The sequence below is a fragment of the Dama dama genome, chromosome 21, assembly GCF_033118175.1.
Source record: "Dama dama isolate Ldn47 chromosome 21, ASM3311817v1, whole genome shotgun sequence".
Classification (NCBI taxonomy): Eukaryota; Metazoa; Chordata; class Mammalia; order Artiodactyla; family Cervidae; genus Dama; species Dama dama.
Window position 1 is genome coordinate 62880475 of NC_083701.1, and position 23903 is coordinate 62904377.

Here is a 23903-nt window from a genome sequence, read left to right on the forward strand (position 1 = left end):
CCTCTAATACAATGCTACAGAGAAGTGATGTCTTGCTCCTGATATTAAGGGGAGAGCACCCAGGTTTCTATTATGAACTGTATTAGCTGTGGGGTTTTTTACAGAAGCCATTTATCACATTAAGGAAGTTAGAAAAAACAAGACAGAAAGAAGAAACACAAAAGGTAGATTAAAAGAAAGAGGAAGTAAAAACATATGGGAAGGGAGCAGGAGAATGAAATTGCTAAATCACATAATCAGGGGAGGGACTAAACGATGAATTTAAAAATAACTGAAGAGGATTCTAAGATAGATTCTGAAATGCTCTGCCACTGAAGCATATGCTTTTGGAAAAATACATAAAAATTCTGTGTGCCTTGGTTTTGTCAATTAGAAAAAGAAAATAAGGGCATTTATTCTAGAAACATAAAATAGCCATTATATACTTTCTGTGTACATATTTTTACATACTTTCTGTGAGGCAGGATGTGAGGCACTGAAGATCTAAAGAGATAATGTACATTTTAAACTTATTTACTTTTTGGCATTATAATTCTATATCCTATAAAATAAGTCAGACTATTAACATAGTGCACAGGGAAGGCAGGGAGAGATACGGAACGAAGGCAGAAAGTAAAGAAAAGAAAGAAAATATGTGAAAAGAGAAAACAGGTAAAGAATGAAGAAAAATACAGAAAGGGAATGAAAGGTTAGGTCTGAAAAAGAAAATCAAGAAGTAAGGAGAGAGACTGAAGGGAAAAAATGTTCAAGAAGGACAAAGGGGAGGAAACGATGAATCAGGAAGAGGAGAGTCACATCTTCATAAATGACGGCTGGAGAGCCAGAAAGGAGAATGGGTAGAGGAGGAGAGGAAGTATAATACCTTGAGTGGCTCACTTTATTGATGGTGACAGGGTCTTTTAATAAGAAACATATTTCTTTCACCAAAAGTAAAGTAGAAAACTCTTTGAGGACCACTTACTTCTGAAGTGGAAAAGAAAAGATAAATATACCTGATAGCATTTCCAAATGTTAGAAAATTAAATTGCTTTCACCCACAAAGGATTCTACTGTAATCCTTTCTCTAGATAGTGAGGAAGTCATAGCATGAGTGGTGATCTTGGCTCTGTCATTACTGACTAGGGACAATGATTCTTTTGGCTCCTCAGTTTCCTAATCTATAAAAAAGGAAACTAGATTAGATGATTCCTAAAGCCTACTATAAGCTACCAGAAAAAAAGTAATACAAGAAAGTAAGCAAGATACAGAATTCAAACGAAAAAAAACCTTAATAACAGAAAAAATTGAGAAAACAAAATCCATAGGTCCACTTAAAGTAAAAATAGCTGTCACCCTCTAGGGTGGTAAATGCATTATAAAAATTACAAACTTTCCTAGCAGTAACATTTACTGGAGAACAGTAGAAATGTATTTCTTGTAAGAGTAAGAGAATATAACATCTGAAAAACAGACCGGCAGGAAAAATAAGACACTTGTTCATCTGTATTTCTGTGACTTTTCTCACTTGGTATTATTTGCAACTGTACTTTTGTGTCTGGCAGCTGTGCCAACTTCAGTATGAATGATATATTATTTTTATCATGCTGATTACATGTGTTCACCAGTTTAGTTGTCCGTATATGCTTGGTGTGGTTTGCAAATACTCAGTGACAAAATCCAGAGCATGGCATTTTCACAGAAAGTGTTTACTGTGAAATTTCTCCTTAGAAGTTTGCTTTTCTTTACAGCTTTGATCCATATGACATGCACAGTCCTAAATTTCAAATAATGGCTTATAGTTAAATTAAGAAAATGCTTCAGTGTGATACAATATGACTACACTAAGATGTGGTGGTTCTAGAGAAGACCTCATTTTCTCATGTGATTAGAGATTTGGTCAAATTTAAAGTCTGCTAAGATTTTCCAAACTGCGCTTCTTCAGTTTTATGGTGACTTGGTACTTACATTCTGTTATTCATCAACACTTCACAGAAATACTTGATTTGTCTGAATGAATTTAAAAACCCACAACTGAAGAAAATCAGAAAAACCTGGTTTTAAATATCAAAAGATCCTGAATGAAAAGTATTTCTGCAGGCCACACTAAGCAAGTTTTATTGATCAGTGTATTTCTTTGCAGTATGAAACTGTTGCAAAATTGGACATAAGAAAATAAACTTACTGGTAAATATCTTTCCTGAGGACAGATCTGCCAAGGGGATTGTCAGCCTGGGGAGCCATAGCGACAGAGCCAATCTTCAGAACCATAGTATCTTCCTTTGCTGTCGGATTAACTGTAACGAAAAAAACAGATTCATGAGGAAACAGTAGATCTCTGTGCAACTTCATGTATAAAGGAGAAATTTTTGAAGAATGGGATAGACATACATTAAGACCATAAATGAGGACGTGAAAAAATTTGCTTAAAATAAAAATATTTAATGCTCTGTCCACTGTTTTGTTTATATCCCAGTAAGTAGTTCTCTGCACAATTGAAAATGGCAATAAAAAAATTCACCCAACATAAAAACATGCGATATTAATTATATGTAAGTAATACTGAAGTAGTATATTTATCTAATTTCATGATGTGATACTACTACATTTTTCTCGCAAGTGATTTTCAACCCTGGGTTTTCAACACTGTACTGTTGTTTACAAATACATTAAAGGATATCAGAAAGTCAGTAACAAATTCTCAAAGTTGTTTGAATTTACATAATTGTACTAATACAACACACATATACATACAAACACACAAGAGCACTTTAAGCTGTAACATGTCAGCTGAATGGCTGCAACAGTAAAGAAAGAAAAAACCAAGTAACTGATTAATATATAAGGACATTTCAACTTGCTATTCTAGGCATTTTTTATGTTAATGATTTCTACTGTGGAAATGCTTGAGAAACAGTAATTTCACACCTGTGTAAAAGTCTTATTTCCTAATGGAACCTAAAACTAAGGTAAGCATTTTCAGAAAACAAGAAAAGGTAAAAGGGTATATTAATTCTGATTCTTTAAACTGAATTTAAAAAAATTTATCACATGTTCTCATGTTACAAAGCTAAACAATTCTATAAGCCATTGGCTAATTCAATGTCTTTTTAAAAAATTATTTGGAGTAAAGAGTGTTTTTGGATGCCCTAATTAATTTACATTAAATTTTATTTCCTCTTTCCCCGCAGATGAGTCTACTGCAGTAGCTGTTCAAAATTGTTTAAAAATTGTTAACAACATACAATTTTCTGGGTTTCGAAGAAAACATATAGTAAAATTCATAATTTCTTTCAAAGAACTATCATCTGCCACAATGGAACAGAAAAGGACTGGCTGCAAGACCTCAGGAATATCCTGAACAGAACATGCCTACAAAAGCATACAATCCATATTTCCCAAACTGTGGTGCCCAAAGAATGCAAAAGCTAAGAGATTATTTCCAGCTGCTTCGACAAAACACTTGGTATGGTCTGACTTAGATTAGTCTAAAAAAGAAAGTCAGAATTAGGAAAATCAGAAAAAATAAGAAGAAAGATATTCAGCAAGGAAAAGAAGGAACCAGAATAAGATGTATACAAGGGAGAGGCAAAATGGCAGGGGATGGGGAAAGACAGCAAAGGGGGAAGAAAGAGATGGTCTAGCATAATAAATATCAGCATGTGAATGCTACAACACAGATGATATTTTAAAATGTCCACAGCAAAAAAGATCAAATTGAAAACTACTTCTCATGAAGCTGCACTATTTTCAAATGACTAGAGGTCTGGCTTGATTATAGGTCCTTATACTATGAAAACTGTTTACATTTCACAGATCCTACATTTTATGTCAGGCTTATCAAATAGTTTCATGTGGGTAAAACCTCTGATTAAGCAGAAGGCATCAATTAAATCAATAAATAGTAAGCCTGGAGAATAGACCATACCACAAAAGTGCGATTAGTGTTCTTGCTAACTGTTCTTCCAGGCTACAGATACTACCCACCATATGAAAGTCTAAAATGTAATCAAAACACTGCGGTAAATGAGGTACATATGGAAGAAAAATGACGTCCTTGGTGTTACATACAAAGCCAGATCCAAGAACAGAATTCTGTTTCTGTTAGAGCCAAAAGTATTCTCACTAGATTAAACTGACTATGAAGTTATATAGTAATAATAAAAAGCATTTAATGCATATCATTCATGAACTAAATTAAAATAATCAATTTTATTACAGAAAGTATTCAGCTTATCAAATGTATCTGGAGATATAAGAAAAACTAGTAAAAATAGGTATTTATATAAGAAAGTGCCTTGAGTCATATCTTTAGTTATTTGATAGCTGGGGGAAAAAAACAAAACAAAACAAGCTTCCCTTTTTCGGTTTATTTCACCTGTATTTAATGGTCAGACCAAATGAGGAAATGTTCCCTCTAGAAGCATTTTCAACATGAAAATGAATGCCTTCCTTCTTTGCTTTAACTGTATGTTTAAAAATTTAGCCTCATGAGGAACTACTCACTCTAGAAGACTCATACCAGATCCAAAAAACAGCCCTCTGTTATGAAAAAAATAGCTTAAGCTGGAAGTCAAACACCTGTAGATTCAGAATCTTGATAATAATTGCACATAAAGCAAGCAGTATTCAAGTAGAAAACCAGACTTTAATATAACTTCTTTAAATATTAGAATGTTAAATATATTTTTCTTATTATTAACTGAATTTTACAGATGAACTATTAGAAACTTGTACATTTCATGTAAAATGAAACATATATCTGAAAGATTTTATCTTTTCTCGAGGCAAGAGAGTATGTATTGAAAATGAAAAGGCTAAGAACAAATCTGAAATTATGAGCTTGATTAAGTAACCAAAAGCTTAAAAGAGCAGAATTTTCATGAAATTGTCAGACAATATCAGACTGTTTTTCATAACTAAGATTTTTCAATTCAATATGAAATAGAAACATTTTAGAGACTTCAATTTTCCTGGAAGATTCTCAGTATAAACTCTATATAATAAAACATCTAAAGTCTCAAAGGTATTTCAACTTGCCACTGCAATGTTAAACTTTTATAAAGCCACAACCATAATGACAACCTCACATAAAGCTATCAACAAAAGGTACTATTAGTTTTTGCCATATCTTCAGCTGAAGACACAAAGAAGGTTCAATAATATATAACCCAGTGATTATGTACATTAATGGGAAATACAGTTGCATCCAGTTTGCCAATAATCTCTGACGGACAGACACAAACTGCTTGGAGATTAGTTTTATAGTTTCTGCTAAGAAGTATGAAATAGCAACATTTCAGTATGCTATCACACTCAATAAGACATAATTTACATTCAGTTTAATTAATCTGATTAAAAATATTATGATCATTTGAGAGTAGTAATGAAGAAAGATAAAGTGCCCCAAAAATCTAATATTATATGTCAAGACAATGGAATTTTTGACAAACATTTATATATATATATATCCATTTATATATATATATATATCCACTATATATATATATATATAGTGGATAGGCACATGTTTTGGCAATTCATAGTATCTCAGATACAGATATGAGAACAGGTATAAGCAAAGATATACATGCTGATATAAATATAGGTGTACACACAGACACACACACACACACAGAGGCAAATGGCAAAAAAAAAAAGAAAAGACATGTGCAATACAATGCAGGTTAAACAACAGGTTTCATACACAGAGTTCTTAATAAATGACTAAGAACAGATGAGCAACTCTTTAGGAAAAAAGTATACTTTTCATTAATGAGACTGACAAAAGACCAAAAAGTGTGACAGATCTCTATTACAAGGACAGCAAGGAAATAGTATAAACTGGTCAGGCAATTTATAGAAGGGCATTTTGACATCCCTTAATATTTTTAAGGTAGATACCCTTTGATCTAGCAATCTTTTTGCTAGAAATTTATTCTATATATACTCACCCAAGTCATAAAAATTCCAGCAAAAGGTGTTTATTACAAAAGTGTTCATAGAAGCAAAGGATCAAAATTAACCAAAAGTCCACAGAGAAATGTGGCAGACAGTATTTTCCAAAGATGGCTGTAACAACAAGATCCCATCCCTAACTTCCACCTCATATGCTCTTATTCAAGGTTACATGCTTAGCAGGTACTTCAGGGTCAGAATTTTGAAATCATACCTTAAAAATCCCACCACAAGCAGCACCAAGAAAGAACAAAGGAGCTTGAAAAATAAGCTAGGAAGAGTCTAGAAATATTCTATAATTACAACCAATTGAAGATTTTCCGAGTTATAGCAAGGAAATGGGAAATTTAAAGCAGTATCAACAAAACTGTGTGATATACAGTATTCATTATAAAACTTAACTAAATGTTCATAAAACAATAAGCCAACAAACAAAACAAATATACACACAAAGGAGATATAAAGCTTTTCCTTTCCCTCCCTTTTCTCAAACAGCCAGATGAGTATCCTTTTGGACATCTATACAAATCAATGAAACACAGAACCTGTTTTGATAAACCACCACTGAGTGTGACAGAAAAATGAGGCTAGGGTCAACCAATGAAACTCCTGACCTCTGTCTATTGTGAAGGTGCTCAGCACACAGGTACTACCACCTTTACTAAGAGGGAACTCCCTTCACGCTTCCTGTTGACTCAACTATGCGTGCACAATACTATCAATCAGAAAATACTACAAATCCTGCCCTCGTCAAAAGAGCTTCAAAGCAGATTGGTAGTTAATCAAGACCACAGAATTCTCAACAAAGAACTGCCATATAAGCCAGCAATTGAACCTTGAGGTACATATCCAAAAGAATCAAATATGAGCTTGAACAGACAGCTGTATATAGCAGCATTACTCACAATATCCAACCCAATAGTAGGAACAATCCAAATGTCTGAGAGATGAATGGATTTAAAAAATGGGGTATATCCATACAATAGACACTATTCTGCCATAAAAATAAATGAAATTATGATACATGCTATACAACACAAATGGACCCTGAAAACATTATGCTAAGTGAAATAAGCCAGACACAAAAGGACAAATATTCTCTGATTCAACTCATATGAAATACCTACAACAGGCAAATTCAGAGAGACAGAAAGTAAGCAAGGGGGAGTTATTCTTCAGTCTGTAAGGTACAGAGTTACCGTTTGGGGTGATGAAAACATTTTGGAGATAAGAAGTGGGAATGGCTGAACAAGATTGCCAATATAATTTATGCCATTAATGCAATATGTGGAGTGTTGGCTAATTTTTTAAAGCAATTTTTAGTTATCTTAGGTATATAGAACACAATATTGGAGTTTAACAAATGACAGAATGTATAAGCTTTATCAGCAAAGACATAAAGAAAAACATCTCTTACTCTAGTAATCAGCAGAGTCAGAAACACACACAGTATTTAAAAGTTATTTAAAGTAAGACTGGAAAAAAAAATTCTGAAGAGAATACCTTCAATACTTGGCTGCATTTCTTCTGTTTTCGGAACAAAAATTCTGATTACACTTGTGTTGATGTAAATCAAAGGTAAACTGCGTGAAGTCAATGTATGGGTCCTCATGGGCTGACCAGGAGATTTTCTTTTCTCTTTTTGGGTCCTTGGCAGTTTTGCTTGAAATATACTTGCAATCGCATTAAGTAAAGGAAAACAAAGGACAATATCAAAGGCTTGTGCTGAAAGAAGTATTTCATGAAGAAAATGAGGGGAACCATCTGTTAAACCTTCAGATAACTTATGAAAACTTCTTCGCTCATTTCTTGATGTTAACTTGTGGCGAACATTTTTTGTTACAGCTTTTGTGTATGTTAAAGACAGAAATCCATGCTGCTGATGAGAGCCATCTAGAAGCTTTGCAGTCGTCTGTTCCAGAAAGAGGAAATCACAATACATATTTTATTCAAAAAGAAAAAAAAAGAATTTGAAAGCAGAAAACAATCTAGGTTGGTACTATAATCTTCTGTTATGTCCATATTTTTTCCCATGATTGATCAGATGTTTAATATAAATAAAAAAATAAAAACACACTTCTTGACGAGCACATTACTGATCAATTCTATAGACAAGACAAAAGCCTCTAAGACTCAGAATGACTGAACTCAGGTTAGGAATCCTGGGTCGCAGTTCTAGATCTTGAGAGAGGTAATTAACCTCTTTGTGTCTGTTTCTATAATTTCTACATTTTCTACAATATTCAGAATTTGGAACAGATCATATATAAATTTATCTTTTCATTCTTGATAATTTTTCATTAAGAGTAGCAATATGCTGTCATAATTTGGGTCAGACAGGGTTTATTTATGAAAGCAAAATTGAAATAATCATGTTTGTGTTTTCATTTGTGATCAACAACCTGAAAAGCTGATTGACTTCACTTAACATTTATAAAAATAAAGTTTTTTCTCTGTAATCTCACTAATATATATGAAGAGCCCATAAGAAGAGCATCACTGATATCACACTTTGATAACTGAATTAACCATTTAATGCATATAAAGAGAAAATTGTATCACGAGACAAAAATATCTTTCTTTTAGAACTTGCCCATTTTCGGGGACTATCATATTGTTTATAAAATCTACCTAACAACTCTCTTTCAACTCATATTCCCTGGGTTTAATACTATATTAAGACATATAAACATCTGATTGAGACTGAAAACTATATCAAAACAACTTCAGTACTTTTGACAAAACTTTTCCAATAAACTTATATTCAAATTGAACACTATAAACTTATAGTAAAAGACCATACTTTTAAGGGTAAAGTAAAACATGTAATTTGATTTTCTCAACATATGAAAAGGATATTTTTGAGAAAAGTTTTCCTAAACCAATTAATGTCCATAAAATTCTATTTTGCAAATTAATCAAAATATAATTACTCAAAATACAACCCCTCTTCCCAAGGCTTGATGAAGATGTTTAGTTACTGTAGTTCAAAGAGTGATGTTAAGAGAGGAAGTGAACAGAGGAAGAATGAAAAAGAAGGAAATAGATTCACATAAACAAGAAAAAAGTGAGAAGGAGCAAAGCAACAATGTGTCAGAGCCTACACATTCCACCATCAGTAAACCTCTCCTACTTCTATTTTCTGCCTCTCATTTTGTTGCCTATCACACAATGAGAAGAAAATAGTATGAAACTCAGTGCTCTGTTAATTTTGTTTTAAATTTGGATTTTATAGTGAAGAAAGGCAAGATAAAATTTACCTTTACAAAAATATCTCAAAATCAATTTTTTGACCATTAAAAAAAGCTGGGAAAGTAAGCATTAAATAGATATGCAATATAATCACTTTTCATATAACTGTCCTGCCCTCAGAACGTTTTTTAACTTTGTCCAACTTTCTCACTGCATTTTATCTTATTTCCCTCTCTTTTGGCTTTCTACACTCAAAAGGAAGTACAGTAAAATAAGAAAAAGTGATTGCAATCTTATCACTATGATGCTGAGCTGCAGGCAGCTGTAGATGGACAAGGGTGCTGTTGCTGGCCACAACGGAAGAGGCCAAAGCAACACTGTCTCTAGGTGTCTCAACTGGGAATTAGGGTGTGGAGGGGTAGAACTAACCACTAATTTAGATAACCCACCTCAAATCTTAATTAATGGCAACATTTGAATCCTGGAAATAGTATAAAAGGTGTTTGAAAGTATAAATATTTTGATTTGGTAAAGATATTTTGAAACATATTGACTATAGGTATTCTTAAAAGGTAAATACCCATGAGAGAAAGTGTGTTGAAGTGCTACATTCCTAACTGCGCTATTAAGATGAAGGAAAAAACTTAAACAATGAATGAATACTAGCTGGAATTGAGACAATTTAAGTATTACTTTTCATACAGTAATAATAACATTTTATACTACTTAAAATGAAAGACCAATGATAGTTATTAAAATGTTAAGAAAATTCAAAATTTAGAAAAATTGATAAAATTCTAAAACACACTAACAATAATTTTGGTTTTCTTTCATGAATACATGTTAAAATTGTTAAGAAAGTTTCTCATGGATGCTAATGAACATTTAAAGAGAAGAAAATAAATCTAAACATAACGTCCATTAACACAAAGGCCACATTTAGGGATAATTTTTATCCAGACTAGTCTAGAAAAAATTCAAAAATCAAATCAGAAACTAGTATTTGCTATGCAATTACAGTGTTAAACATTAAATCTAAGAACACAATTATTTAAAATATTTGGCTAATTTTTAACTTTATTTTTAAAGGTATATGTCTTAATTCCTTCTAAGTTACAAAAAAAGGGGAAATAAATACTAGTTTTCAGATGCTGAGAAAATACTTAATAACATTTGCACTTATTTAATAGTTTCGTAAGAGGATTTCTATTACCATTGTGAAAATCTACTCTTAATATTTAAAATTTACATGTATTTTTATTGACTTAAAAATACCATTTAAAAGAACTAGTTTAATGACATATTCAGATATTTTGTACCACCAGGGGAAAAAAAAGTTCTAAACTTCTAAAACCCACTGGTATACAGTCTAGTGTTCTTCTTTCATTTAGTAATTGACAGATGTACAACCTTGTCCAGATTTAAGAGGCACCAAATAAATAAGGCACTTGGAGTTAGTTCTGAGAAGGAAACGGCATAATAATAGGGGGAAAAAGCAGTGCAAGGAAGAATCATAAAAGGAATGACGAAAGCAGTATGGTCAACTCTTGATCAGTCAGTATGTGTACAATTTAACAAATGTACATAACATCTCACTTTGATTTTCCAATGATGATGATAAAATTAGCTTATATTCAGTAAACGAGAATCACAAACAGCATATTCAAGTACCCCAGAAACAAACTGGATTACAGTGAAAACAGCCTATGATTTAAGAATACATAATAGCGACTGAACTGAATAGTTCATTTACAAAGTGAATGATACAGAGGAAGATAAAAATCAAGAGTTGACTCTATGGATAGTTCCATTCCTTCTCTGGGTTCCTGTTAATGGGAGTTCTGTAGCATAATTTTAAAATGATTTCTTACAGAAGGAAAGAAGCCAGAGCAATTACTGAAAGGGTCCTGCTTGCTGATGGGTCGAACCAACAAGGTGCGTCTGTTCAGCTTGTCAGTACAGGAAAGGAAGACACCTCCACATTGCCCCAGAGACCAACACTCTTCCCCAAGGCTTGAGGTGATGGACAGGAGCAAAGAAGGTGAAAAGACAAAAAGCAATAAAAGCCATAAGCAAAAAAAAAAAATCTGGACAGTTTTAATTTTGCTCAAGTCTGCAAAGGTTTAGGTTTGAGCCACTGCTAGGTATGGCCTCTGTCTGCACCATCTTCTGCAAAAGCATTGTTAATGGAAGTAAACAAACTATTGTTGCCTTTAGTGTAAATGACTACTTTTAATTTACAATAAAGGACAATCCAACATGAACTTATTTATGAATAGGAAAAACTTCTAGATGGTCAACATACTAATACATTAATGACATAGTATATTAATAAAAGCAATCCTACCTTGATCTTATTAAAAATTTACTTAACTGGTATAACAGGAAAATGGTTACAAAACACAAGCAACTTAAAGGAATAGTTTTACTTTGTTATGTAATTTTGGAAGAATAGGTCAAAAACAATTTGCTGATCTCTAATTCTTGTAACCATTAGTCCCACTGCATGAAAGAACAAAGATAAACAGTTTATAATATATGTTTAAAAAGTCATAATTACTAAATGAGTCTCACCACAGGTTTTTCTTTGCACTGTAGAAATACTCCTTCAAAATGTCCTGACTGCCAACCTTCCCCTGGCCTGGAAAACATAAGTTCACCTTATCTGTTCTCTTCAATTTTTCTGAGTTAAGAAATTGAGCATATATAACTATTTCAAATAGTTATGATGTAAGCAGTACTACACTGAACTAAAACGTAAAACTGACAAAGCAATCAATAGAACAATTCACATTAGCACCACACCCTGGTAGTTCTGCAGAGAGCATCTGTCTTAGTAGTATATTATGTATTTACCAAGGTTATTTTTCTATCTCATTCATGTGACTCTGGGCTCCCCTGGTGGCTTAGACTCCAGTATTCTTGCCTGGAGAACCCCACGGACAGAGGAGTCTGGCAGACTACAGGTCACGGTGTCGCAAAGAGTCAGACATGACTGAGCAACTACGCTCGAGCACATGCGACTCTAAGGTCCATAAGGGTGTGGTGTATGTTTATTTCTGTTGAACACTATATCCCTAGTGCTTAGTATAGTGCTTGGAATATAATATACACTTAATAAACATTTTGATTAAAAGAATGAATAAACTAAATATTTAAAACTTACATAAAATTAACAGCAAAATCATTGATGATCTATAACATAAATTGTAATATTCACATAATCAAGAAATTATTTCAGCAATAAAATAAAATTCACATATATTTGCTAGGATCATTTTGATACGGAGATATATCATTCAAAAGGATCTGAACCACCCCATTATCAAAAATCGATCACTGATTCACTGTTACCCCAACAAAAGCAATTATCATATACTTGGTAAAATAATACTATTATAACAGGTCTTAATATATACCCAGCAAAATATTTTGACCATCACAATTTTGACACAATTTTTGGCTTTGACAGAGTTGAGAGTTATTTACATGAATGATATATATAATAAAGAATGAAAACTCAAAGGCTTTCAATATAGAATTAGAAATCTCTTTAAAAAGACTTTGGTTTTTAGAGTATATAGTGCATCAATAAAGGTACAGAAACATGTGTACTTCTGAAGTCACTTAATTGTTGATGAATAAATATGAATCCAGGAAAAAAAAGGACTTTTTAAGGCTGTTTCTTTGCCAAAATACTGTGAAAATGAAAATATGATGCTGTTTAGAAAACAGTTTTTAAAAACTATATGTGAGTTTTACAGTATATGAATCATATTTCAATTATTAAAAAAACATTCCAGGGTAGTGTTATAAAGCAAAAAAACCCAAAAGGCATCTGTATTTTTATTTGGGAAAAACTGATGATAAATTGTTATACATATCTTTATGAAAGTATCTAAAATTTTATTTTTTTACTACCATCATTCATTATTATAAGCAAATCATACTTATTTATAATCTCCTTTTGGTAGAAATTTCTTAGGAAGGAAAAATATGGTTATAGGAACATCTATTAATGCCACAGGTACATCAGGCCTCTGTGACTTAAGAAGTCCTCAAAGCTGTAAGGAATATGAGAAGCTGTTCCACTTCTATAATGGTATAGGGAGTGGATGAGAAGTACACAGCAAAAATCAAAGCCATGAGCTGTTTCCCAGGCATCTTCGCAAATATACAACATGCACAACAATGTGAAGTGGTTAGTAAAAGCAACTTATTTCATTTAATGTGACAAGGTAGATATTTATGAACAGATTTGCCCTTTTATAAAGTAAAACTTTGTTATATTCCATATGTGAATGATACTAAGTAAAATTAACTAATATATGTGTTAAGAACCATCTTTGGGACTATCTACAATATTCTTTAAAATAACTAATCAAATTAAAATATAAAAATTATTTTATAGACTTTGGTCAAAGAAAATAGTTTTTTCCATATTCATTATTCATTACTTACTTGCTTCTATAGTGATCAATATTGAAACTTTCTATTTTACATTTCACTTTAGTGTACACATCCTGGACATCTATTGAAGCACTGAGATCTTCTAGTTCGCTGACCATACAAAGTTCTGCAAAAGGAAGCAAATACTAAATTAGTATAGGGCTCACAATCAACATAAAAACTTTCAATTTTACATTTATTGTTGCCATATATATCCTTGACATGTACAGAGGGACTGAGTTTCCGTTCATTAACCACATAAAAGTCCACAATAACCAGAAAAATTAATATTAATATATGCATCAAAATTAAGATAGGATACTTATAGTATCAGGCAACAATCTCTGCAATATTTTCAGTGATATGATCACTGAATAAAGTACAAATACAGTTAAAATAATATGTTTTATATTGGTGACTTTTACCACAATAAAAAAAAAAAAGAAATTGCCTCATGGCTTTTGAAGTGAATTTTAACACAAACAAGAAAGAACTGAGGTAACAGCAGCAGTAGCAGGCACGTTAGTAGTGCTAATAGAAATCACTTGAATTAGATCTAATGATGTTTGATTTAAATGACAATGATTAAATAAAACAAGGTCTCCAATTTCTTCCAAAAACAGTGTTTAATATTTTATCTGTAGAGTAGAAAAGTAACCCTATACCTATGCCTTTATTGTCAGGATCTGGAGCAAAGAGCTTTACAGTAATTTTGGGGAGCACCCACTGCATCCACAGACTAACACGACCACTGGATCCACCAATGTTACTTGTAGTCTGTTCCAAGGTAACAGAATCTGAGAATGGTGAATCATCAACGGCTTGTACAGAATCTCCCTGGGATAAGAAATAACAACAACAATAGTTGTTAAATTGAATAAATATAAGTAAAAATTTACCATTTTAGTAAATATAAAGATAAATAAATAATATTTACATAATATTAAATATTTATACTTATAAAATATTTATATAAATATATATAAGTAAAAATTTACCATCTGCAATTATTCCTTATAATTTATATATGATAATGCAATCACCTAAGTGCTTATATATAATGCCAATAATATAAACATAGACTAATCATATCATTTTCATAGTTTCAGTGTACATGCATGCCATTCCAGTTTCCTCTAAACAAGTTAGGATCATACTAATGAATATTTTCTTATAGAATAGCTATAGCCAGGGGCAAAATCTGGCTCTATTTTTGGAAATAAAAGTTTAACTACCTCACAGTCACATCACTCATTTCTCTACTGCCTATGACTACTGTTTAGCAGAGACATGTAGTTGCTTTAGGGATGCTGTGATCCAAAGCCTACAATATTCACTATCTCACCATTAAATGTCTGCCTACCCTTACTAAGGCGCATTTATGTATGAATCTACAATAACCATAGAAAAATATGGCACAATTAGCATGATTTAAAAAACAGCAAAGCATATATCATGCCTCACATGGTTTAATAGTAAAAGGACTTTTAGAGTTAGCAGATTCAGTGCCAGATTTTTAAAATGACTTATGTGGTTAGAAGTCTCTTAATTAGAGGTAGAGAACATAAGCTTATTCAATTCAACAAATACATAATGAATTCCAGTTATGTATAAGGTCCTAAATTTGGTACTAACAAACTTTCTGAAAAATGTCTGTTGGGTGTTTTTTTTTTCTTTTAATCTTTTCAACAGCTGAAAATAAATCCTGATCTGAAGATAAATAGCTTCAGTCTCAAAGGTAGGAAGAGATTGGAGCCTGAGATAGTGATCACTCATGGATTACCTAATTAAGGATTTAGGTTTTTTAAATCCCAACCTTGCTGTCCATTGAAAACATTCAAAACAACTTGACAGCCTAAATCCATTCTCTGTGAACTGATCAAATACACCATAGCATGCTTGCTTAAAGATGTATATATATTTAAATACTAGTTACATGCACTTAAGCTTAGTTTGGCAGGCAACATGATGTACTAGGATAAGGACTTCGGACACTAGTCATGCAATTTGACCTCTCAGAATTTGTTACCTCCTGCTTCAAAATGGTTATTAGAATGATATTTATCTCTCAGAGTTAAGATTAAATAAGAACATGAAAGAAAAGTGGTTACATATAATGCATAATTCATAAATAGCATGTACAATTATCACCATCAAGTGGACTACTTTAGAAACTGATACAATCCTACAGAATTTGGTATGCTATACCTTCTTGCCTTTCTCATTCTGTCATATTTATAATTTCAGCACATTTCCTTTGCCATAAACATTCAATCTGTAACACTTAGTTGATGCTTCAAGTGTCAAAAAAATATCCACTTCCAACGCTAAGGATTCATGACCAGTAGTGAACCATCCGCACAAACATCCCTTAACGTTTAACAGAAGACAATACAAAATACTCCTTTTTCTGGGTAGTTTTTTGGAGTAGAAGCCACTAATCTCTTAGCCAAGGCATAAGACAGCCCCTAAGAGGAGAGACAAGTAAAACTTCTTACAAAACCAATGACCCTATGTTCGTTACCACAGACATGACCTCTATGCAGGTATAGTGACATCCTATACAAAATTTTTCCCTTGACCTCAGTTCTACAACAACTTTCAGTCAGAAGAAAATTCAATTTCCTTGAATCTCCGAAAGAAAATCAAATAGAGAAAATTTTCACAAAACAACAGGCAAATGTTTACTAGGCACCAAACATAGCAAAGCAATAGTGTCTTGTGATTTAGTGTGACAGAAAATTATAGTCTTAATATCTGAATACAGTATAACCATTATTTGTTCAATTACACCAAGAAAAGCAAACTGCTCATTGTTGGTGATACTTTCATCTAAATGTTTTTCCCAAAATCAGTGGTCCTAAATCTACTAAAATTGAAATTTCTAGAATTTGAGAAGCTATATACCAATGCAGATTTTTTGTTAGCTGTCTACAGTAACAAAACATCTAATGAAAAGCACAAACTAATCCCAGAGAAAGATACATTTTACAAAGTCAAATTCAGTAAAAGACTACATAATGTAGTCAGTATGTCTTTCTCTATGAACTGGTTCTTTGAGCAGAAGAACTCATAGATTAAATTCTCCCTCGAACACTTAGAAGAACACTATAACCTCAAGAATGGAAATTACAGGGGGAAAAAAACATCTCAAATCAACAAGACCTTAATTTTTAACACTACTAAGTATATTGAGCAGGAATGCTAAGAAAACTGTGGCTTCAAATTTAATAAGCAAGCACTCCTAAGAGAGAGTTTTGGTCTCCTTCTTCATGTAGTTTCAGTTTTCATTTTGGATTTACAACATATCGTGTGGAATTGTTAAATATGTCTGTGTATTCATTTTCTGCTCAATTTCTAAATTTACAGCAAAAATTGAGCCAGAATTGGAGATGTTGAACTATTTTCCCACAGGTCTTTATGCCAAGGTTTAAAATACACAGTTCAATTCTTTCACCATTTCGTTGCAAACTGACCAAAATACTGAGTTTATTTTGCTAGCTTAATTTATCTTTGTTCATCTGGAAGAGCAAACGCTTCAGCTCTTCATCCTTGGCCTGTCTCAGAGCTCAGGGATGATCAGACTTCTGGCTATATTGCTGCTCCCTTATCAAAATAACTCCAGCATTCTTGTTCAGTCACAAAACTTCCCAAAGGGCTAAACACTTCCACTGCTGTTTGTACTTAAGTCAACGGCACCAAGTGGCCTGCTGTGGTTTCCACTACCTATGCTCTCATCATTCCAATGTGAAGGGTGGGAAAAATTAACCGTTTTTAAGCCCAGTACTTAAGCCTGTCACTCATATTTGTCCCTCTACCACCACTCAGATCAGTGTTCAGGAGGCTAGGACTACATCCACTGAAAAGTATATTGCTCTTTATCAACCTGTCAACATAAAAAGAACGGCACAGTGTTTAAAGTATAAGTCATCACAGGGTCATACAATCAAATACTTCTCTTCTACTTAATACAAACAATTGTTAGGAGTGAGCTTTTTTAAACCAGATTCATTTATAGTGAATTCTTTATAGTCAAAGTAATTTAAAAATAATAGTAGTTTTGACCCTACTTAGAAAGAAATACCTTAGTGTTTTTAAATTTTATACATTTTTGGAATGCAAATAATTAATTAGACATGTAAATATACAGATATATATTATAAATAAGCACAACAAATGTAAGGTGACCTCAGATTAATAGGTTATATTTATATAATAAAACTATTTGAATTAAAAAAATAAGCCAACAATTGAAAACTTAGAGACATCTTCTAGGACTTCCCCAGTGACTCAGAATCGACCTGTAATGCAGAAGATATGGCTTCGATCCCCGGGTTAGGAAGATCCCTGGAGGAGGAAATGGCAACCCATTCCAATATTCTTGCCTAGAAAATCCAATGGACGGAGGAGCCTTGCAGGCTACAGTCTATTGTGTCACAAAGAGTCAGACAGGATAGCAAGAGTTAGAGACATCTTCTGGCATGATTACTTTGAAACGACAAAAGCATTAACAACAAAATATTGTGCTGATTTATATGTGAAGGTTAAACAATAACCTGAAATATGTATTACTTTGCTTTTTTCAATAGCTATTCAATTAATTAGATGATATTTTAAATGCTAAACTTTCTACAGTTAAAATAACATTTTCATCCTAAATGTTAAAGATAAAATCATTTAAAGACAAACATTTAATGAAATAAATTTATTTTGAGGAAGAAATTTAAAACTACTATGAAACATCCTTTTTTTTTTCCCCCTATTTTTTTTTAAATTATTTTTATTAGTTGGAGGCTAATTACTTCGCAACATTGCAGTGGGTTTTGTCATACATTGACATGAATCACCCATGGAGTTTCATGTATTCCCCATCCCGATCCCCCCTCCTAACTCTCCCCCCCCCCCCCCTCCACCCGATTCCCCTGGGTCCTCCCAGTGCATCTGGCCTGAGCACCTGTCTCATGCATCCCACCTGGGCCGGTGGTCTGTTTCACCATAGAAAATATACATGCTGTTCTCTCGAAACATCCCACCCTCGCCTTCTCCCACAGTGGGAGAAGGCGAGACATTCTTAAAACAGTAATTGAGTAAAAAAGTTCAAAATAAATTTCCTTTCTCAAAGTTTGTCAAAAATAGTAGCTGGAGGTAGATTACTGCTTAGGTTGCCTGCACTTAAATAACTGAAAAACTAACAATAGTTTTGCTATATTAGTTGATACCAAACAACTTCTCTTTTTGTTTTTTGGAGATACACTGACATATAATAATATAATAGTTTCAGGTATAAAACATAATGATTCTATATTTATATATGTTGTGAAATGACTATAGTAAATCTTGTTATCATCCATTTTCACACAGTCATAAATTATTTTTCTTGTGATGAGAACTTGTAAGATCTATAACTTTCAAATATTCAATACAGTATTATTAAATATAATTACCATAGTGTACATCACTATAGCTTATTTATTTTATAACTGGATATTTGTACCTTTAGACCACCATCAATCATTTTGTGCCCTAAGCCCAAATTTTCACTTTGAATTTAACTGACAATAAATGGATTTTAAATAATTACTTGAGTCTATTAATCACTTCATGATGGATTTTTTCCTGGAAATATATATATTTATAACTGAAGTACAGCTGATTTATAATACTGTATTAATTTCAGGTGTACAATATAGTGATTCAATATTTTATAGATTATACTCCATTTAAAGCTATTATAAAATATAGCCAATATTTTATATGACTCTAAGATTTCAACATTAGCGGTTAATCTGTCAAGTTTTACCTTTGTTGAACTTTAAAATCAATATTCTAGCATTTATTCAGCATTCCATATTTTTCTAAAGCTTCAAAATTGTTTCTTTAAAATGCTGTGGATAAAGATGACATTTCAAAGATATTATACATAAATTCGAGAAAGTTAAAATGAAAGAAGTGGTTAATGGTTTGCCTAAAATCACAACTTAACTGGAGAGATTTAATTTCATCAACACAATGTTTGTTGTTGTTTAGTTGCTAACTTACATTCCACTCTTTTGTGACCTGGTGGACTAGCCTGTCAGGTGCCTCTGTTCATGGGATTTCCAGGCAAGAATACTGGAGTGGGTTGCCACTTCCTTCTCTAGAAGATCTTCCCAACTATACCTATTCATAATAGCTGTCCGTCCTATTACACTTTCATGGAAAAAACTGAAAATCCAGATTCAAAATTAACATTTTATATAATTAGGACAGCTTCCATTATGGTTTATGTATTTACGCTATAAGGGAAATATGTGAATATGTATATATTTGTGTACTGCATGTACATTTGCTTTGTGTGTGTGTGTGTGTGTGTGTGTGTGAGAGAGAGAGAGAGAGAGAGTGTGTGTGTGCGCTTAGTAGAGCCCAACTCTGTGGTCCAATGGACTGTAGGCCACCACTCTTTTCTGCCCATGGGATTTTCCAGGCATGAATACTGGAGTGGGTTGCCATTTCCTTCCACAGAAGATCTTTCGAACCCACATGTCCTGTGTCTCCTGGAGATGTTAGCAAGCGGATTCTTTACCACAGTGCCACCTGGTTGTTATTAAAAACAAATTATCAAAATACTAGCACTTTTATTATAATTTTTTTTCATTGCTTTTTTTTTCCCATTTATTTTTATTAGTTGGAGGCTAATTACTTTACAATATTGTAGTGGTTTTTGTCTTACACTGACATGAACCAGCCATGGAATTACATGTGTTCCCCATTCCGATCCACCCCCCCCCCAACTCCCTCTCCATCCCATCCCTCTGGGTCTTCTCAGTGCACTAGCCCTGAGCACCTGTCTCATGAATCCAACCTGGGCTGGTGATCTGTTTCACCCTTCATAGTATACTTGTTTTAATGCTGTTCTCTCTGAACATCCCACCCTCGCCTTCTCCCACAGAGTCTAAAAGTCTGTTTTGTACATCTGTGTCTCTTTTTCTGTCCTGCATATAGGGTTATCGTGACAATCTTTTTAAATTACATATATATGTGTTAGTATACTGTATTGGTCTTTATCTTTCTGGCTTACTTCACTCTGTATAATGAGCTCCAGTTTCATCCATCTCATTAGAACTGATTCAAATGAATTCTTTTTAATGGCTGAGTAATATTCCATAGTGTATATGTACCACAGCTTCCTTATCCATTCGTCTGCTGATGGGCATCTAGGTTGCTTCCATGTCCTGGCTATTATAAACAGTGCTGCGATGAACATTGGGGTACACGTGTCTCTTTCAGATCTGGTTTCCTTGGTGTGTATGCCCAGGAGTGGGATTGCTGGGTCATATGGCAGTTCTATTTCCAGTTTTTTAAGAAATCTCCACACTGTTTTCCATAGCGGCTGTACTAGTTTGCATTCCCACCAACAGTGTAAGAGGGTTCCCTTTTCTCCACACCCTCTCCAGCATTTATTGCTTGTAGACTTTTGGATAGCAGCCATCCTGACTGGCGTGTAATGGTACCTCATTGTGGTTTTGATTTGCATTTCTCTGATAATGAGTGCTGTTGAGCATCTTTTCATGTGTTTGTTAGCCATCTGTATGTTTTCTTTGGAGAAATGTCTGTTTAGTTCTTTGGCCCATTTTTTGATTGGGTCATTTATTTTTCTGGAATTGAGCTGCAGGAGTTGCTTGTATATTTTTGAGATTAATCCTTTGTCTGTTTCTTCATTTGCTATTATTTTCTCCCAATCTGAGGGCTGTCTTTTCACCTTGCTTATAGTTTCCTTTGTTGTGCTAAAGCTTTTAAGTTTCATTAGGTCCCATTTGTTTATTTTTGCTTTTATTTCCAATATTCTGGAAGGTGGGTCATAGAGGATCCTGCTGTGATTCATGTTGGAGAGTGTTTTGCCTATGTTCTCCTCTAGGAGTTTTATAGTTTCTGGTCTTACATTTAGATCTTTAATCCATTTTGAGTTTATTTTTGTGTATGGTGTTAGAAAGTGTTCTAGTTTCATTCTTTTACAAGTGGTTGACCAGTTTTCCCAGCACCACTTGATAAAGAGGTTGTCTTTTTCCCATTGTATACTCTTGCTTCCTTTGTCAAAGCTAAGGTGTCCATAGGTATGTGGATTTATCTCCGGGCTTTCTATTTTGTTCCATTGATCTATATTTCTGTCTTTGTGCCAGTACCATACTGTCTTGATGACTGTGGCTTTGTAGTAGAGCCTGAAGTCAGGCAGGTTGATTCCTCCAGTTCCATTCTTCTTTCTCAAGACTGCTTTGGCTATTCGAGGTTTTTTGTATTTCCATACAAATTGTGAAATTATTTGTTCTAGTTCTGTGAAGAATACCGTTGGTAGCTTGATAGGGATTGCATTGAATCTATAGATTGCCTTGGGTAGTATACTCATTTTCACAATATTGATTATTCCAATCCATGAACACGGTATATTTCTCCATCTATTTGTGTCCTCGTTGATTTCTTTCATCAGGGTTTTATAGTTTTCTTTTTTTTTTTTTTTTCTTTTTTAATTTTTATTATTATTATTTTTTTTTTCCCAGTGGGTTTTGTCATACATTGATATGAATCAGCCATGGATTTACATGTATTCCCAATCCCGATCCCCCCTCCCACCTCCCTCTCCACCCGATTCCTCTGGGTCTTCCCAGTGCACCAGGCCCGAGCACTTGTCTCGTGCATCCCACCTGGGCTGGTGATCTGTTTCACCATAGATAGTATACATGCTGTTCTTTTCAAATATCCCACCCTCACATTCTCCCACAAAGTTCAAAAGTCTGTTCTGTGTTTCTGTGTCTCTTTTTCTGTTCTGCATATAGGGTTATCGTTATCACCTTTCTAAATTCCATATACATGTGTCAGTATGCTGTAATGTTCTTTATCTTTCTGGCTTACTTCACTCTGTATAATGGGCTCCAGCTTCATCCATCTCATTAGGACTGGTTCAAATGAATTCTTTTTAATGGCTGAGTAATATTCCATGGTGTATATGTACCACAGCTTCCTTATCCATTCATCTGCTGATGGGCATCTAGGTTGCTTCCATGTCCTGGCTATTATAAACAGTGCTGCGATGAACATTGGGGTGCACGTGTCTCTTTCAGATCTGGTTTCCTCAGTGTGTATGCCCAGAAGTGGGATTGCTGGGTCATATGGCAGTTCTATTTCCAGTTTTTTAAGAAATCTCCACACTGTTTTCCATAGCGGCTGTACTAGTTTGCATTCCCACCAACAGTGTAAGAGGGTTCCCTTTTCTCCACACCCTCTCCAGCATTTATTGCTTGTAGACTTTTGGATAGCAGCCATCCTGACTGGCGTGTAATGGTACCTCATTGTGGTTTTGATTTGCATTTCTCTGATAATGAGTGATGTTGAGCATCTTTTCATATGTTTGTTAGCCATCTGTATGTCTTCTTTGGAGAAATGTCTGTTTAGTTCTTTGGCCCATTTTTTGATTGGGTCATTTATTTTTCTGGAATTGAGCTGCAGGAGTTGCTTGTATATTTTTGAGATTAATCCTTTGTCTGTTTCTTCATTTGCTATTATTTTCTCCCAATCTGAGGGCTGTCTTTTCACCTTACTTATAGTTTCCTTTGTAGTGCAAAAGCTTTTAAGTTTCATTAGGTCCCATTTGTTTAGTTTTGCTTTTATTTCCAATATTCTGGGAGGTGGGTCATAGAGGATCTTGCTTTGATTTATGTCGGAGAGTGTTTTGCCTATGTTCTCCTCTAGGAGTTTTATAGTTTCTGGTCTTACATTTAGATCTTTAATCCATTTTGAGTTTATTTTTGTGTATGGTGTTAGAAAGTGTTCTAGTTTCATTCTTTTACAAGTGGTTGACCAGTTTTCCCAGCACCACTTGTTAAAGAGGTTGTCTTTTTTCCATTGTATATCCTTGCCTCCTTTGTCAAAAATAAGGTGTCCATAGGTTCGTGGATTTATCTCTGGGCTTTCTATTCTGTTCCATTGATCTATATTTCTGTCTTTGTGCCAGTACCATACTGTCTTGATGACTGTGGCTTTGTAGTAGAGCCTGAAGTCAGGCAGGTTGATTCCTCCAGTTCCATTCTTCTTTCTCAAGACTGCTTTGGCTATTCGAGGTTTTTTTGTATTTCCATACAAATTGTGAAATTATTTGTTCTAGTTCTGTGAAGAATACCGTTGGTAGCTTGATAGGGATTGCATTGAATCTATAGATTGCCTTGGGTAGTATACTCATTTTCACAATATTGATTATTCCAATCCATGAACACGGTATATTTCTCCATCTATTTGTGTCCTCGTTGATTACTTTCATCAGGGTTTTATAGTTTTCTATGTATAGGTCTTTTGTTTCTTTA

General features: G+C 33.6%; 1 protein-coding gene across 9 annotated transcripts in view; it reads right to left on the reverse strand.

Annotated features, from left to right (window-relative positions):
- VPS13B (vacuolar protein sorting 13 homolog B) overlaps positions 1-23903 on the reverse strand; it is a 771473-nt gene that overhangs the window by 343704 nt on the left and 403866 nt on the right. For 8 of the 9 annotated variants that reach the window (XM_061123681.1, XM_061123682.1, XM_061123678.1 and 5 more), the window contains 5 exons: positions 14241-14412; positions 13588-13702; positions 10998-11139; positions 7438-7846; positions 2162-2273 (listed from right to left, as the gene is read on the reverse strand). In XM_061123681.1, the coding sequence (XP_060979664.1) occupies positions 2162-2273; positions 7438-7846; positions 10998-11139; positions 13588-13702; positions 14241-14412 (950 nt within the window). Of the gene's footprint in view, positions 1-2161; positions 2274-7437; positions 7847-10997; positions 11140-11700; positions 11768-13587; positions 13703-14240; positions 14413-23903 lie in introns of all 9 variants that reach the window. The other variant, XM_061123680.1, reaches the window with a different exon arrangement.